Source organism: Hypanus sabinus, chromosome 13 (assembly GCF_030144855.1).
Source record: "Hypanus sabinus isolate sHypSab1 chromosome 13, sHypSab1.hap1, whole genome shotgun sequence".
Lineage (NCBI taxonomy): Eukaryota > Metazoa > Chordata > Chondrichthyes > Myliobatiformes > Dasyatidae > Hypanus > Hypanus sabinus.
The window spans coordinates 11,820,344-11,836,160 of NC_082718.1; the positions used below are offsets into that span (position 1 = coordinate 11,820,344).

The 15,817-nt window shown below is 42.3% G+C and overlaps 1 protein-coding gene across 1 annotated transcript in view; it reads right to left on the bottom strand.

Annotated features, from left to right (window-relative positions):
- Positions 1-1,507: 1,507 nt before the first annotated feature.
- LOC132403441 (C-type lectin mannose-binding isoform-like) overlaps positions 1,508-15,817 on the bottom strand; it is a 35,081-nt gene continuing 20,771 nt past the window's right edge. Inside the window, exons 3-6 of the mRNA XM_059986843.1 lie at positions 12,983-13,152; positions 10,593-10,733; positions 4,421-4,535; positions 1,508-1,707 (exon numbers count right to left, since the gene is read on the bottom strand). Of these exons, the coding sequence (XP_059842826.1) occupies positions 1,637-1,707; positions 4,421-4,535; positions 10,593-10,733; positions 12,983-13,152 (497 nt within the window). The 3' untranslated portion in view covers positions 1,508-1,636. The remainder of the gene's footprint in view (positions 1,708-4,420; positions 4,536-10,592; positions 10,734-12,982; positions 13,153-15,817) is intronic.

Sequence of the window (15,817 nt, forward strand, 5' to 3'; positions counted from 1 at the left end):
CTTACCCTCACTGGTTCATGATATGGGCAACAATCCAGAGATGACTACCCTGGAAGTTCTGCTTCTGAGCTTTCTACCTAGATCCTTAAAATCTCTCTTCAGGACCTTGTCTACCTATATCATTGGTGCCAATGTGTACCAAGACATCTGGCTGCTCACCATCCCCCCTGAGAATGCCATGGACACGATCCCAGACTTCCCACAAAACCACATATCGTACAAAATATTGCCCCTGGAGCTATTCTCACTATACTATGCTCTAATAGATGAGGAATGAACAAAGATAACTTACAAGACAATTTACCTCACCCACCGCCTACTCTCACCTAAACCTGATGAGCCAAAGCCACTCTAGTGACTGGCACACTCCCAAAGAATGGCCACTCTGCTTGCACATGAATTATTTTTCTTGGCCCTTTCTAATGAATCCCTCTTGCTGATTGGTCTCTCCTGAACTTGGACATACTGCTGTGAAACTCTGCCTTTAAAGTCTCAATCACCACTCCAACTTAAAATTAGCTCTTTTTACTCACAAACAAAATAATCTGCAGATGCTAAAAATCCAAGCAGCACACACAAGATGTTGGAGGAACTCAACAGGCCAGGCAGCATCTATGGAAAAGAGAATAGATGCTGTTTCAGGCTGAGACCCTTCATGAGGACCCCTGTCAAGGTTGATCCAGGTAGTGGGAGGTGGTATGCAGATAGAACATGGGAGGGTGTGAATGTTGATGGGAGGAGATTGGAGGAAGTGATAAAGGGATGACACCAATAGGTGATGAAGGTAGAACAGGGAATAAAGTGAGGAGCTGGGGAGAGCAAATGGGAACAGAGGGAGAAGGGATCCAGTTGGAAGAAATTGAGGGTGATGGGCAGATGGAGAAGGTTAAGGAGGGGAATGGGTCATGGTGATAGGACTCAGGTAGATCTGGAGGGGAGAACTAATGGACAGAGGGAGAGGATTTGCCAGAAGGTAGAAAATTCAATGTTCATAGTACCAGGTTTCAGCATGTGATGCCCAGGCAGAATATCTGTCATTTTTCCTGCAAACTTGAGTACATGCTGTTTATTCTGTGAGTAAAGAATGACTGTTGTCCTTCAACATCTCTTGGCAGATGAGGTTTCCCTCCTGCAATGTGGTCACGTCGCTTGGGGAAGTTTTAATCTGGAAACAGGGTGATCGGAAACAGGAAAATCTCGTTGGAAGGTCAGGAGTAGAATCCTGTGAGGAGTGTCACAGTTCCTAGAATTCTATGGGAAATCATCTCTTTCACATTTCTGTCAATTATCTATTGAACAGAGATCCTTTATTTCACTCTCATGTGCTGTTGCCAGAACCCAGCACACCAATTGTGGCCAAAATGAATGGGTTAATTTTGCAAAGTCTGTGTTGAATTCCCCTCATTTCAGCATTGAGTGTTGAGGTGGTGAGGAAGCAACAGTGAGACAGGAAGGCTGCTGGAAACTGGACTCAAACAACAACAACACACACAGCTCAGGATGCAATTCTCTTTATTATTGGCTGAGAAACTATGTGAGTACAGACACCACAGACAGTGAGAGCAGCTACAAAGAAATCAGGGCACTGAATCCACTGTTTGAAATCATGAGTGGATGGTTCTGGAGTCTTCCAATTTCATTGCAGTTTGTACGAACAAACAAAACCATGTGACTCGTCACAGTCATAATCATTCCACTTTTCAGAATCTTGAAACAGGAAAAAGAAATCCAGATTGACCTGTTAGTCCACAAGCATAACATTGCAGAGGCTGAAAATCTGAAAATAGTACTTGAAATACTCAGTAGGTCAGGCAGCATGTATAGTGAGAGAAACAGGAAAGTCATTGATGAAGATTTAAACTCTGTTCTCTCTCTGTAGGTGCTGCCTCACCAGCTCAGTGTTGCAATCACAAGGTCACAGAACAATACATCATGGATAGAAGTGTTTCAGACTAGTAAGTCCACGTTAACCATGATTTCCAACCATTTGGTCTCAATTTCCTGCATTTGGCCTGTACCATTCAAAGCCCCATCCCTCTCTGTACTGATCCAAGTCCTTTTAATATGAGAATACTGACCCAGCCTCAATCACTGATGCTGGTAGCTCATTCTATATCCTCACCTCTGTCTGATTGAAGAAATTGTCCTCTGTTCTCTTTAAAATCATTCCCCTCAAACCTAATTCTCTGCCTCCTAATTTTCTCCTCCCCTAAACTGGGGAATAGACTTACCATCCATCTTTTCTATGCCTCTCATACGTTTAAACATTTTGTTCAGGTCACTTTGGAATGTCAGACTGGACTACTCAAATATTCCGAGGAATAGAGGTCCAGTCTGGCAAATCGCTCCCTTCAAACCCGTCCCTCTACTCCTGGCAACATCCTTCTAAATACTTTATCTGTCCTTTCCAATGAAGACTAGTGTGCTAAGAGCCTTTTTCAGCACTCTTTGTACCTGTGAAGCTGCTGTCAATGAACCATGCACATGTGCTCCTCTGTTCCTCTGTCCCACTGTAATCCAGAATGCCTGACCATACATAGACCAGATTGAATTTCCAAAATGAATCAGTTCTCCCTCCCTGGCCCAATTTCTGAACTGAAGTAGATCCCCCTGTAATCTATAATAACCTCTTTCACTATGATCAACACCTCCCTAATCTTGTGACTTCTGAAAACCTATTGAATTGAATTGAGGTGATTTTATTACTTACATCCGTCATATACATGAGGAGTAAAAATCTTTACATTACATCCATGTCTAAATGTGCAATGTGCAACTTGTAGCAATCTATAATAAATATTACATACAATAGGATAGTCAGTATAACATAGAAATACAGTTGCATCTGCATGAATTAATCAGTCTGATGGCCTGGTGGAAGAAACTGTCCGGAGCCTGTTGGTCCTGGCTTTTATCCCACGGTTCTGTTTCCTGGATGGAAGCAGCTGGAACAGTTTGTGGTTGGGGTGACTCGGGTCCCCAAAGATCCTTGGGGCCCTTTTAATACACCTGTCTTTGTAAATGTCCTGAATAGTGGGAAATTCCCATCTACAGATGCACTGGGTTGTCTGCACCACTCTCTGCAGAATCCTGTGATTGAGGGAAGTACAGTTCCCATACCAGACAGTGATGCAGCCAATCAGGATGCTCTCAATTGTGCCCCTATAGAAAGTTCTTAGGATTTGGGGGCCCATACCAAACTTCTTCAACCATTTCAGGTGAAAGAGGAGCTGTTGAACATTTTCACCACACAGCCGATATGTACAGGCCATGTGAGATCTTCGGTGAAGTTTATGCCGAGGAACTTAAAGCTGTTAAAGCTTAAAGCTTAACCCCGGATCCATTGATGTCAATAGGGGCAAAACTGTCTTCATTCCTTGTGCATTTGCATCCGGATAATTTAGATAACTAATGAATAACAAAGGTTCCGATATTGATAGTATAATGGCAAAATCAATCTCCAAAACAAGAAACAGACTTCAATCATCAGCCTCTACCTTCCACTACAAAGCCATTTGAATCTACCTTTCCAGCTCAGACCGGATTCAATGCGACTTAATGTTATAGAGCAGCCTACAACGCGGAAAGTTATCAAAGGCCTGGTTAAGCTGCCCAGCATTTTCAATTTTCAGATTTGTTTAAGTGTTTATTGTCTGTGAGCCATGAAGTTTCCCTGACCATGTTCCATGACGTTGCCTTGTGAATAAAGGGAATCACTTCCTGTGGACCATGTGCAGTCAGAGTGTGTGTTGCTCAAATCGGACATCATGCAATATTCACCGGGGATTGAACTGTTTCAAACTGAGTGCTCGGTTCACCCTGGTTTGGAACTCCATGTGTGAGCTGGAATATATGACTGTCCCATCAGAGATAATCTGAGCCCTCCCCATTCCATTGACCTCACATAATGGGGACAGAGTTTGTAATCCATTGAATAGTTTAATATACCATATGGAGTGATGCAGAAGTTGAACATTATATTTCAGGTTTCAATTTCACACTGATAACTTTACGCTTCTTCATGTTTTTGACTTTCTTTATCTGCAGTGGCACATTGTTGATCTTGCAAACCGGGTATTACATCCCTTATACATCGCTCCACATACAAGGTAATACTGAGTTGAACCTGACCAAGTTCTCAATGTGAAATATTAACTCTGTGTTTCTCTCCGTACTTGCTGCCTGACCTGCTGAGTGTTTGTGAAAATCCAGGTTTTATCTCAGATTCCCAGCATGGGAAGTGTCTTTTCTCATCTTCATACATGGACAGTTCCCTTATCCTTGCAATACATCCCATTTATCCTCCTCTAACTGGGCAATGAGTCCAGTTCTGCTGAGCATGGGGTTGGTTCATTCCTTCTGCAATACTGCGTCTGAAATGGACTTGAAAAAATAACATTTCTCTCACTGCTGCACTTACCTGAAAAAAAATGAATCTGCACACAGTCTTCATAGAAATGTTGATCATTGGGTTCAGAGTCAGCCCAATTGCTATAGCTGTAGATAGTTCCATCACTCCATGTGAAATTCCCTTCCTGTGGGACATAAATCAGTGATTATTCCTGTGGGATCGTTCAGAAACCTGTCACTTAATGGTACAAGGAGGAGCTGTACCCGAGTCAGAGTGAGATCAGAATATGAGCAAACAGGGCAGTGAATGAGATTTTAAATGACGGACTGTCAGGGTGGGGGAAATCTCATGGAAGTAACAGAATCCTGGGAACAAAAGAAACCGGACCTGAGAGTAAAAGTCAGGGAAAATGAATAATGACAACTCGGACAATGAGTCATTGAGCACAAATACACAGTCTGATCTCATAAACACAAGAGGGAGAAAGGACAGAAGAACTTCACATGAATGAACACAAACTACAAAACCAAATGGGATTTGGAGACATGAAAATTTGTGACACACTCAGATCCTGTGTACAGTTCTGGTCTCCAATGTATCAATAGGGTATGGAGACACCACTGAAAGTGAGATATTTGCAGGGAAAGGACCAAAAATGAGAATTCATACTTATCAATAAAGTTTGAGCAAACTTGAACATTGTCATCCCTCAATGACTGAGTTTGGTATCTCTCTCTGTTTCTCTATTTCCCTCTATCTCTGTCTGTCTGTCTGTCTGTCTCTCTCTCTCACTCTCTTTCTGAATAGCTACCTGCTCTAGCTGTAGAGCCAGAGCTAAAATTAACACTTGGATGTTAAAGCCAGATGATTGTATGTGGAATGGCCAAGCAGCTCACTGGGATTCTCCCTCAAATGTGAAGAGTCAACAAGCTCAGCATGGAGAAAAGTTTCTACTTGAGGTGCAGAACAATAAATAAAGGAGAGTCATTAATCAATCCATATAAACATAAAAAACCTACAGCACAATGCAGGTCCTTCGGCCCACAAAGCTGTGCCGAAGATGTCCCTACCTTAGCACTACCTAGGCTTTACCCATAGCCCTCTATTTTTCTAAGCTCAATGTAGCCATGGAGGAGAATCTTAAACAACCCTATCATTTCCGCCTCCACCACTGCCGCTGGCAGCCCATTCTATGCACTCACCACTCTCTGTGTAAAACACTTACCCCTTACATTTCTCCTGTACCTTAAAACTATGCCCTTTCGTGCTAACTATTTCAGCCCTGGGGTAAAGTCTCGGACTATCCACATGATCAATGCCTCTCATCATCTTGTACGCCTGAATCAGGCCTCCTTTCATCCTCTGTCACTCTAAGGATGGTCCTCTGTCACTCATTGGTCCCTTAGAGAATCAGAGTGGACAGCTATGTGTGGAGCCAAAAGAGATGGGGGAGATTTTGAACAATTTCTTTTCTTTGGTATTCACTAAGGAGAAGGATATTGAATTGTATAAGGTAAAGGAAACAAGTAGGGAAGTTATGGAAACTATGGCAATTAAAGAAGAGGAAATACTGGCACTTTTAAGGAATATAAATGTGGATAAATCTCTGAATCCTGACAGGATATTCCCTGGGACCTTGAGGGAAGTTAGTGTAGAAATAGCAGGGACTCTGACAGAAATATTTCAAATGTCATTAGAAACGGGGATGGTGCCAGAGGGTTGGCATATTGCTCATGTTGTTCCATTGTTTAAAAAGGTTTCTAAAAATAAACCTAGCAATTATAGGCCTGTAAGTTTGACGTCAGTGGTGGGTAAATTAATGGAAAGTATTTTTAGAAATGGTATATATGATTATCTGGATAAACAGGGTCAGATTAGGAACAGTCAGCATGGATTTGTGCATGGAAGGTCATGTTTGAGAAATTTAATAGAATTTTTTGAAGAGGTTATGAGGAAAGTTGACGAGGGTAAAGCAGTGGATGTTGTCTATGTAAGCTCCAGTAAGGCCTTTGACAAGGTTCTGCACGGAAGGTTAGTTACGAAGGTTGACTCATTAGGTATTAATATTGAAGTAGTAAAATGGATTCAACAGTGGCTGGATGGGAGATGCCAGAGAGTAGTGCTGATTAACTGTTTGTCAGGTTGGAGGCCGGTGACTAGTGGTGTGCCTCAGGGATCTGTACTGGGTTCAATGCTGTTTGTCATATGATTTGCATGATGGGGTGGTAAATTGGATTAGTAAGTATGCAGATAGGTGTTGTTGTGGATAATGAAGTAAGTTTTCAAAGCTTGCAGAGAGATATAGGCCAGTTAGAAGAGTGGGCTGAAAGATGGCAGATGGAGTTTATTGCTGATAAGTGTGAGGTGCTACATTTTGGTAGGACTAATCAAAATAGGACATACATGGTAACTGGTAGAGCATTGAGGAATGCAGTGGAACAGAGTGATTTAAAATAATGGTGCTTATTTCCTTGATGGTGGAATCTCATGTGGACAGGGTGGTGAAGAAAGCTTTTGGTATGCTGGCCTTTATAAATCAGAGCATTGAGTATAGGAGTTGGGATGTAATGTTAAAATTGTACAAGGCATTGGTAAGGCCGAATTTGGAGTATTGTGTACAGTCCTGATCACCGAATTATAGGAAAGATGTCAACAAAATAGAGCGAGTACAGAGGAGATTTTCTAGAATGTTACCTGGGTTTCAGCATCTAAGTTACAGAGAAAGGTTGAACAAATTAGGTCTCTATTCTTTAGAGTGTAGAAGGCTGAGGGGGGGACTTGACAGAGGTATATAAAATTATGAGGGGGATAGATAGAGTTGAAGTGGTTAGGCTTTTTAAATTGAGAGTAGGGCGGATTCAAACAAGAGGACATGAGTTGAAAGTTAGGGGGCAAAACTTTAGGGGTAACACGAGGGGGATTTTCTTTACTTAGAGAGTGGTAGCTGTGTGGAATGAGCTTCCAGTAGAAGTGGTAGAGGCAGGTTCAATATTGTCATTTAAAGTAAAATTGGACAGGTATATGGACAGGAAAGGAATGGAGGGTTATGTGCTGAGTGCAGGTCGGTGGGACTAGGTGAGAGTAAGCGTTTGGCACGGACTAGAAGGGCCGAGTTGGCCTGTTTCCGTGCTGTAATTGTTATATGGTTATAAGGAGAAAAGGCTGAGTTCAACCCATTCTCATAAGGCATGCTTCCCAATCCAGGCAACATCCTTGTAAATCTCCCCTTTTCCCCCATTTTTATGGTTTCCACGTTCTTCCTGTAGTGAGGCGACCAGAATTGAGCACAGTTCTCCAAATGGTGTCTGACTAGAGTCCCCTGTAGCTGCAACATTACCTCTCAGCTCTTAAACTCAATTCCATGATTGATGAAGGCCAATGTATTGTATGCCTTCTTAACCACAGAGTCAACCTGCATAACAGCTTTAAAAGTACTGTGGACTCGGACCTCAAGATCCCTCTAATCCTCCACATTGCAAAGAGTCTTACCATAAATATCATATTCTGCCATCATATTTGACCTACCAAAATGAACCACCTCACACTTACCTGAGTTGAACACCATATGCCACTTCACAACCCAGTTTTGTATCCTATCAATGTCCAACTGTAACATCTGACAGTCCTTCACGCTGTCCACAACACCTCCAACCTTTGTGTCATCAGCAAATTTACAAACCCAACCCTCCACTTCCTCATCCAGGTCATTTATAAAAATCACAAAGAGTATGGGTCCCAGAACAGATCCCTGAGGCACGCCACTGGTCACCGGCCTCCATGCAGAATATGACTGGTCTACAACCACACTTTCCCTTCTGTGGGCAAGCGAGTTTTGGATCCACAAAGCAATGTCCTCATGCATCCCATGCCCCCTTATTTTCTTAATAAGCCTTGCATGGGGTACCTTATCAAATGCCTTGCTAAAATCCGTATACACTACATCTATGGTTCTACCTTCATCAATGTGATAAATCACATCCTCAAAAAATTCAATCAGGCTCATATGGCATCACCTGCCTTTGACAATGCCATTCTGACTATTCCTAATCATGTTATGTCTCTCCAAATGTTCATAAATCCTGCCTCTCAGGATCATTTCCATCAACTTACCAACCACTGAAGTAAGACTTACTGGTCTATAATTTCCTGGGCTATCCCTACTCCCTTTCTTGAATAAGGGAACAACATCCACAACCCTCCAATCTACTGGAACCTCTCCCATCCTCATTGATGATGCAAAGATCATTGCCAGAGGCTCAGCAATCTCCTCCCTCACTTCCCACAGTAGGCTGGGGTACATCCTGTCCTGCCCTGGTGACTTACCTGTCTTGATACTTTCCATAAGCTCCAGCACATCTTCTTCCTTAATATCTACATGCTTAAGCTTTGCAGTCTATTGCAAGTCATCCCTACAATCACTAGAATCCTTTTCCGTAGTGAATACTGAAGTAAAATATTCATTCAGTACCTCCGCTATTTCCTCTGGTTACATACACACTTTTCCATTATCACACTTGATTGGTCCTATTCTCTCACATCCTGTCCTCGTGCTCTTCACATACTTGTAGAGTGTCTCGGGGTTTTTCTAAATCCTTTCCGCCAAGGCCTTTCCATGGCCCCTTCTGGCTCTCCTAATTTCATTCTTAAGCTTCTTCCTGCGAGCCTTATATTCTTATAGTTTCCTATAATTACCTATTTTCTTGAACCTTTTGTAAGCTCTTCTTTTTTTCTTGATTAGATTTACAACAGCCTTTATACACCACGGATCTTGCACCCTACTCTCCTTTCCAGGTCTCACTGGAAAGTACCTACTCAGAACCCCACACAAATATCCCCTGAACAGTTGCCATATTTCTTCCATACATTTCCCTGAGAACATCTGTTTCCAGTTTATGCTTCTAGATTCCTGCCTGATAGCCTTATATTTCCCCTTACTCCAATTAAACTTTTCCCTAACTTGCCTGTTCCTATCCCTCTCCAATGTTTTGGAAAAGGAGATAGAATTGCGATCATTATCTCCAAAACCCTCTCCCAGTGAGAGACCTGACACCTGACCAGGTTCATTTCCCAATGCCAGATCAAGTGCAGCCTTTCCTCTTGTAGGCTTATCTACATAATGTGTCAAAAAACTTTCCTGAACACACCTAACAAACTCTATCCCATCTAAGCCCCCCACTCTAGGGAGATGCAATCAATATTTGGGTAATTAAAAATCTCCCACCACAACAACCCTGTTATTATTACTCCTTTTTCAGAATCTGTCTCTTTATCTGCTCCTCAATGTCCCTGTTACTATTGGGTGGTCTATAAAAAACACCCAGTAGAGTTATTGACCCCTTCTTGCTCTTAATTTCCACCCACAGATACTCTGTAAACAATCCCTCCATGACTTCCTCCTTTACTGCAGCCGTGACACTATCTCTCATCAACAGTGCCACGCCCCCACCTCTTTTACCCCCCCCTCCCTATCGTTTCTGAAATACCTAAAGCCTGACCCCTGCCCCTGCACCATCCAAGACTCTGTAATGGCCACAATATCATAGCTCTAAGTGCTGATCCATACTCTAAGCTCATCCGCTTTATTCATAATACTCCTCGCATTAAAATTGACACATCTCAAACTATCGGTCTGAGCAGGTCCCTTCTTTATCATCTGCCTATCCTCCCTTTCACACTATGTCCAAGCTTCCTCTATTTGAGAGCCAACCTCTCTTTCCTCCGTCAATTCAGTTCAGTTCCCACTAACAGGCTCCTCGAGAGAAACCCTTCTCTCCAGACTGTCAGGATGTGACTTATTGGGGTCAACGTTCGGTGACGAAAAGATGGAGAAAGGAAAGTCACACAGATCGTGTCAGATGAAGAAGGGAGAGAGAAGGCTCATGTGGAGAGAAACAGGGTCATAAAAATGTGGGATTTATTTGTTCACTGGACTCAGTGACGCTGTGAACAACCAGCATTTATTGTTCTTCTCTGATCATCGTCTGACTATTTCATACGGCAGCTAAGATTCTACACACTGGAGTCACAGTGAGGCCAGACAGGGGAATTATTGGATTTACTGCATTTTATTTACTTGGATCCAAGTTCCTGGATGCTGGAATGGGATTCAAACTCATGTCCCTGGATCATTCGGATACACCCAGTGACTTCACGCTCACACTGCCATATCCGAGTTACTCAGCAGGTTGTCCAGTGTAATTCTATCTGTGGTAACAGTGTAACACGTCATCATGAACTTTACCTTCCATATGTCATTCAGGCCAATCCACGTCCCTGGCGTGTTTTCATCCACATAACTGATCACTTTTGAAATGAATTTGTTGTGTCTGTTTGAGGTCACAGTTGCCAGATTTCCATAATGTGAGTATCGATTGCAGAATTTCTATAAATAAAAGAGTATCATTATCTTTAATCCTCACACTGGGTCCTCAGTAAATCATCTGACCTGTTGTTAGGAATTTCCTTAAACAGACTTGTTTTTCTTCAAAGTGTTTGCTGTCAAAAGAAACACTGTGTTAACTCCACTGGTTGTGGAGTTTCTCCTAAATTATCCTGTGTCTGATCCCCTATAATAAGTAGATTGATTTGTTTACTCTCGGGGCTGGGGCGTGGGGTAGGATAAACTATCAAGTGGAAGCTGCAGCAACCAGGTCACTGGCACTGAGTCTGTCTCTGTGGTTCAGAAGGGATGGGGGTCAAGAGGAGTGCAGTAGTGATAGGGGATTCCATTTTAGAAGAGCTGAAAGCAGATTCTGTGGACCTGAAAAAAAACACCCAGACAGTACGTTGCCTCCCAGTTGCCAGGGTTAGAGGTGTCTCAGACTGGGTCACAACATTCTAAAGGGGGAGGGTGAACAATCAAAAGTTGGGCAACATATTGGTACCAAAGACAGAGATAAGAAAAGTGAGGAGTTCCTGAAAAGAGAATATAGGGGGTTAGGCAGAAACCTAAAAAGCAGAACCTCCAGGGTAGTGATCTCTGGATTGCTGCCAGTGCCACATGACTGTGGGGGTGGGGGGGGGGGAGGGGTAAGAATAGGATGAATTGGCACATGAATGTGTGGCTTGAGAATTGGTATAGCTGATATTATCCTGAACAGTGGTTGGAAAGATATTGGAGTCTGTCATTAAAAACAAGCTTTTGGGGTACTTAAAAGCAAATGATAATATAGGCCAAAGTCAGTCTGGTTTTCTAAAGGGGAAGTATTGTCTGACAAATCTGTTGGAATTCTTTTAGGAAATAACAGGCTTGATACTCAAAGGAGACTCAGTGCATGTTGTTTCTTTGGATTTTCAGAAGGACATTTCTGCACATGAGGCTGCCTAACATGATAAGAGTCTGTGGTAATACAGGAAATGTTCTAGCATGGATAGAAGATTGACTGACAGGAGGCATAACAGGGGCCTTTCCTGGTTGGCTGCTGGTGACTAGTGGTGTGCACAGGGGTCGTGTTGGGACTGCTTCTTTTCTCATTATATGTCAATGATTTGCTTGAAGGAATTCATGGATTTGTTGCCAAGTTTGTGAACGATATGAAAATAGGTGGAGTGGCAGATAGTGCTCAGGAAGCAGGGTGTGTACAGAAGGACTTAGACAGTTTGGGAAAAGGGCATAGAAGTGGCAGATAGAATACAGAGGAGGACAGGCATGATCATGCACTTTGGCAGAAGGAATAAAGATATGGACTATATTCTAACTGAGGAGAACATTCAAACATCAGAGCTGCAAGGGAGGAGGGAGCAGTCATGCAGGATTCCCTAAAGGTTAACTCGCAGATTGAGTCAGTGGTAAGCAAGGCAAATGCAATGATAACATTCATTTAAAGAGGACTGGAATACAAAAGCAAGGACGAAATTCTGAGGATTTATAAGCCACTGGTCAGACTGAACTTTGAGTATTGTGAACAGCTTAGGACCTCCTTTCTTAGAACAGATGCACTGTGATTTGAGAGCATCCAAAGGAGGTTCATGAGAATGATGCCAGAAATGAAGGAGTAACATTTGATGTTTTGGGCCTTAATTCACTTGAGTTTCGAAGAAAGAAAGGAGGTCTCATTGAATCCTATCAAGTCTTGAAATGCCGAGATGCAGTTGATGTAGAGAGGATGTATCCAGTAGTGAAGGAGTTAAGGACTAGAGGGCACAGCTTCATGATTGTGGGACAGGGATTTGGAGCAGGGATGAGGACAAATTTCTTAGCCAGAGGATGGTGAATCTGGAATTCAGACAACTTTCCAGATAAAGTGACTGGGTATATTTAAGGTGAAGTTTGATAGTATTGATTAGTCAGGGTTTTGAGGGTTGCAGGAGAAGGCAGGAGAATGGGATTGAGAGGGATAACAAATCAGCCAATGGTGGAATGGTGGAGCAGATTTGATGGGCTGAATGGCCTGACTCTGATCCTGTGACTTTGGATCTTATTGTTTTACATTCTTTATTTCCCAGTTTTCTCGACATTGATCTGACTGATAGGAAGCGGAGCCCATAACCACAGTGAAGCACACCCTGTAACACAAGAACCCATCATTGACAATTCAACTAGAGTCTGTGCTGTGAGTTAATGGGAATAAACCAGCAGAGCCCAACATTCTCCAGGCCTTGATGTACTATTGCTGGGTTTCAGGGACTTACCTCAGCTTCATTCCATGTCATTAGGTAATGGTAATACCGGAAACAGGAGTTTAGATCAGAAAAATAAAACCAATTTTCATCACAATGTCCTTGGTTTAGAACGTAATACGGGGTCCATCGCTGCTTCATGTCCACGGGATCATTCCCATTTTGTTGGATAGGAATTGAGACTTAAAACAGATAGAATAATGAAACAATTTCCATTAGTCACAACACCAGACACACTGTGGATTTGCTGAAGATGGCCAGTGCTCTTTACCCACATCATGGCCCCAGGGGACTGAGGGCTTTCTGGACGGACACCATTCTTTGTAACAGGGACACTGGTTAAACCTGACAACAACAAATGACTGTCTGACACTGGTGGTGGGAAATGTTTACAAACAGTTCTGATGGATGGAAAAGTTCATATTTAGTGTTTAGCAGGTTAATCCACAATAAAACATTTTGTAAAGAGATGGCTTTATCTGATGAGAAATTGAATTTTTGGAGGCTATAATTCAGTAAGGATAGAAGGTTTCATGTGGCAAGCATGGATTTTAACAAAATGTTTGAGAAAGTCTCATTCAGTTGATTCAAGTAGATCTAAGAGAAACAAATTTATGAAACATTTTGTTCAGTTCACACCTGGAGTTTATTATTGCACAGGAGAGAGTGCAGAGGAGAGTCACTGAGATGTTGCCCAAGGTGGAGTGTTTCAGATTCGAGAAGGGACTGGATGGAATTGGTTTGTTTCCCTGGAGTGGAGGAGGCTGAATGAAGACCTGATAGAGATACACAATATAATGAGAGGCATCAATTGGGTGGTGGTGAGAAAATATTCATCAGTACAGAGACTTCTAAAATGAGTGGAAATTGTTTAAGGTGAGGGATAAGAAATTCAAAGGGGATCTAAGGATTTTTTCACTAAAAGTGTGAATGCCATTTAGGATTCACTTTCTGAGATGGTGGGAGAGGTGGGTACACTCACAGCACTTGGAAACATTGGAGAAATATTTGAATCAAAATGGCACGATGGATGGCGACAAGCCGTGCGTGGTGAAGGGGGTGAGGAGAATTGTACTTGATTGTTGACATGGATATGGTGGCCAATAGCTTTCTTGTTGTATAATCTGTAAAATTATAGATTAGCTGAGGGTTAGTATTGGAAGGAAGCGCATGCGCTGGCCATGCATGTAGCCTGTTACTGCCGCTCTGACTAGTTTTCTTACTTTTCTACTTGGCATGATTAACTTATTATTATTTAATTATTTATGGTTTTACATTGGTATATTTCTACACTATTCTTGATTGGTGCGGCTGTAACGAAACCCAACTTCCCTCAGGATAAATAAAATATGTCTGTCTGTCTGTCTCATGTGTGATACACGGCAGGACCTCTACTTTCTTAGTATTTTGCATAGATTTGGCCTGTCATCTAGACTTTGACAAACTGTTATAGATGCATACAGGAGAGGATCCTGACTGGTTTTCTAAAAAAACTACAGAAAGTTGTGGATACAGCTCAGTTCATCACAGGAAAAGCCCACCTGAAAATTTAACGCATTAAGCAGATTGCTGCCATAAGGAACCTGCATCCATTTTCAAGACCCCACCACCCACTATCCAGGTCATGCTCTGTTCTTGCTTCAACTTTTGCGCAAACAGCATAGGAAACTTCAGCACCACACCACCAGGTTTATGAACAGTTATTACCCTGCAACCCGCAGGCTCCTGAACTAGCATGGATAATGTAAAACAGCTCAACTCTGAACTCATTCCACAACCTACCGACCTCGAAAGGGTGTCTGCACAAGTGTGATTCTACAATTCATGTTCTCAGTATTCTATACAGTTTCTCTTGTTTTGCAACTTTGTTGTTCATCTGACTTAAAATACATCAAATTTGCAATAATTCAGTTGTGTTTTTATTGACTGAAGGAAAATGATAATCAGGGTAGCAATAGCTGACCTATACATAATTTGAGAATAAAGTTTCTTTGACTTTGACAATGAAGATGTTTGCTGATGATTCTAAAGCTGACATTCTTGTAGACAGGATAGAATAATGATTAGGTTACAGGAAGACATTTGTCGACTGGTCAGGTAGGAACAAAAGTGGAAGTGGAAATCAATCCTCAGAGAATGTGGCCATGCATTTGTTGGGATCTAACAGTACAAGGGTACTTATGGGGAATGGTGGGATAGTAAGCAGTCGGAGCACAAACTTTCAAGACAAGCTCTGCAGAGGGTCAAAAGCCAAAGGGATGGATACAAGTCATTGCTCACAGGATTCATGTGTGAGGGAGAGAAATATTTTCAGCACATAGGCTCTGTATCTTTCTGATTCTCTGCCTTGTCCTACATACTGGCATCTAAACTACAGCCCTCCATATCAATCTTATCCATATACCAATCCAAACTTCTCTAAAATGTTGCAATTGAATCCATTTTTGCCACTGCTGGCAGCTCAGTCCACACGTGTACCCCCTCAGAAATAGTTAACCTTCAGATTTGCCATAAATATTTCAACTTTCACCCTAAACTTCTGACCTCTGGTACTACTCTCACCCACCCCCAGGGTAAAAAGCCTGCATGCACTCACCCCATCTATGGTCGTTATCGTTTGCTATTCTTCTCTGACATTTCCCCTCACTCTCCTGTGCTCCAGGGCCTGATGTCCTAGCCAATTGAACCTATTCCTGTAACTCAGGTCCTCCCAAAGTACAACACCTCACACTTGTCTACCGTAAATCTACCTGCTATTTTTCAGTCTAGTTTCCCAGCTGGTTCAGATCATGCTGCAAGATTTGATAACATTCCTCACTGTCTGCTATGCATCAGTCTTGATATAAT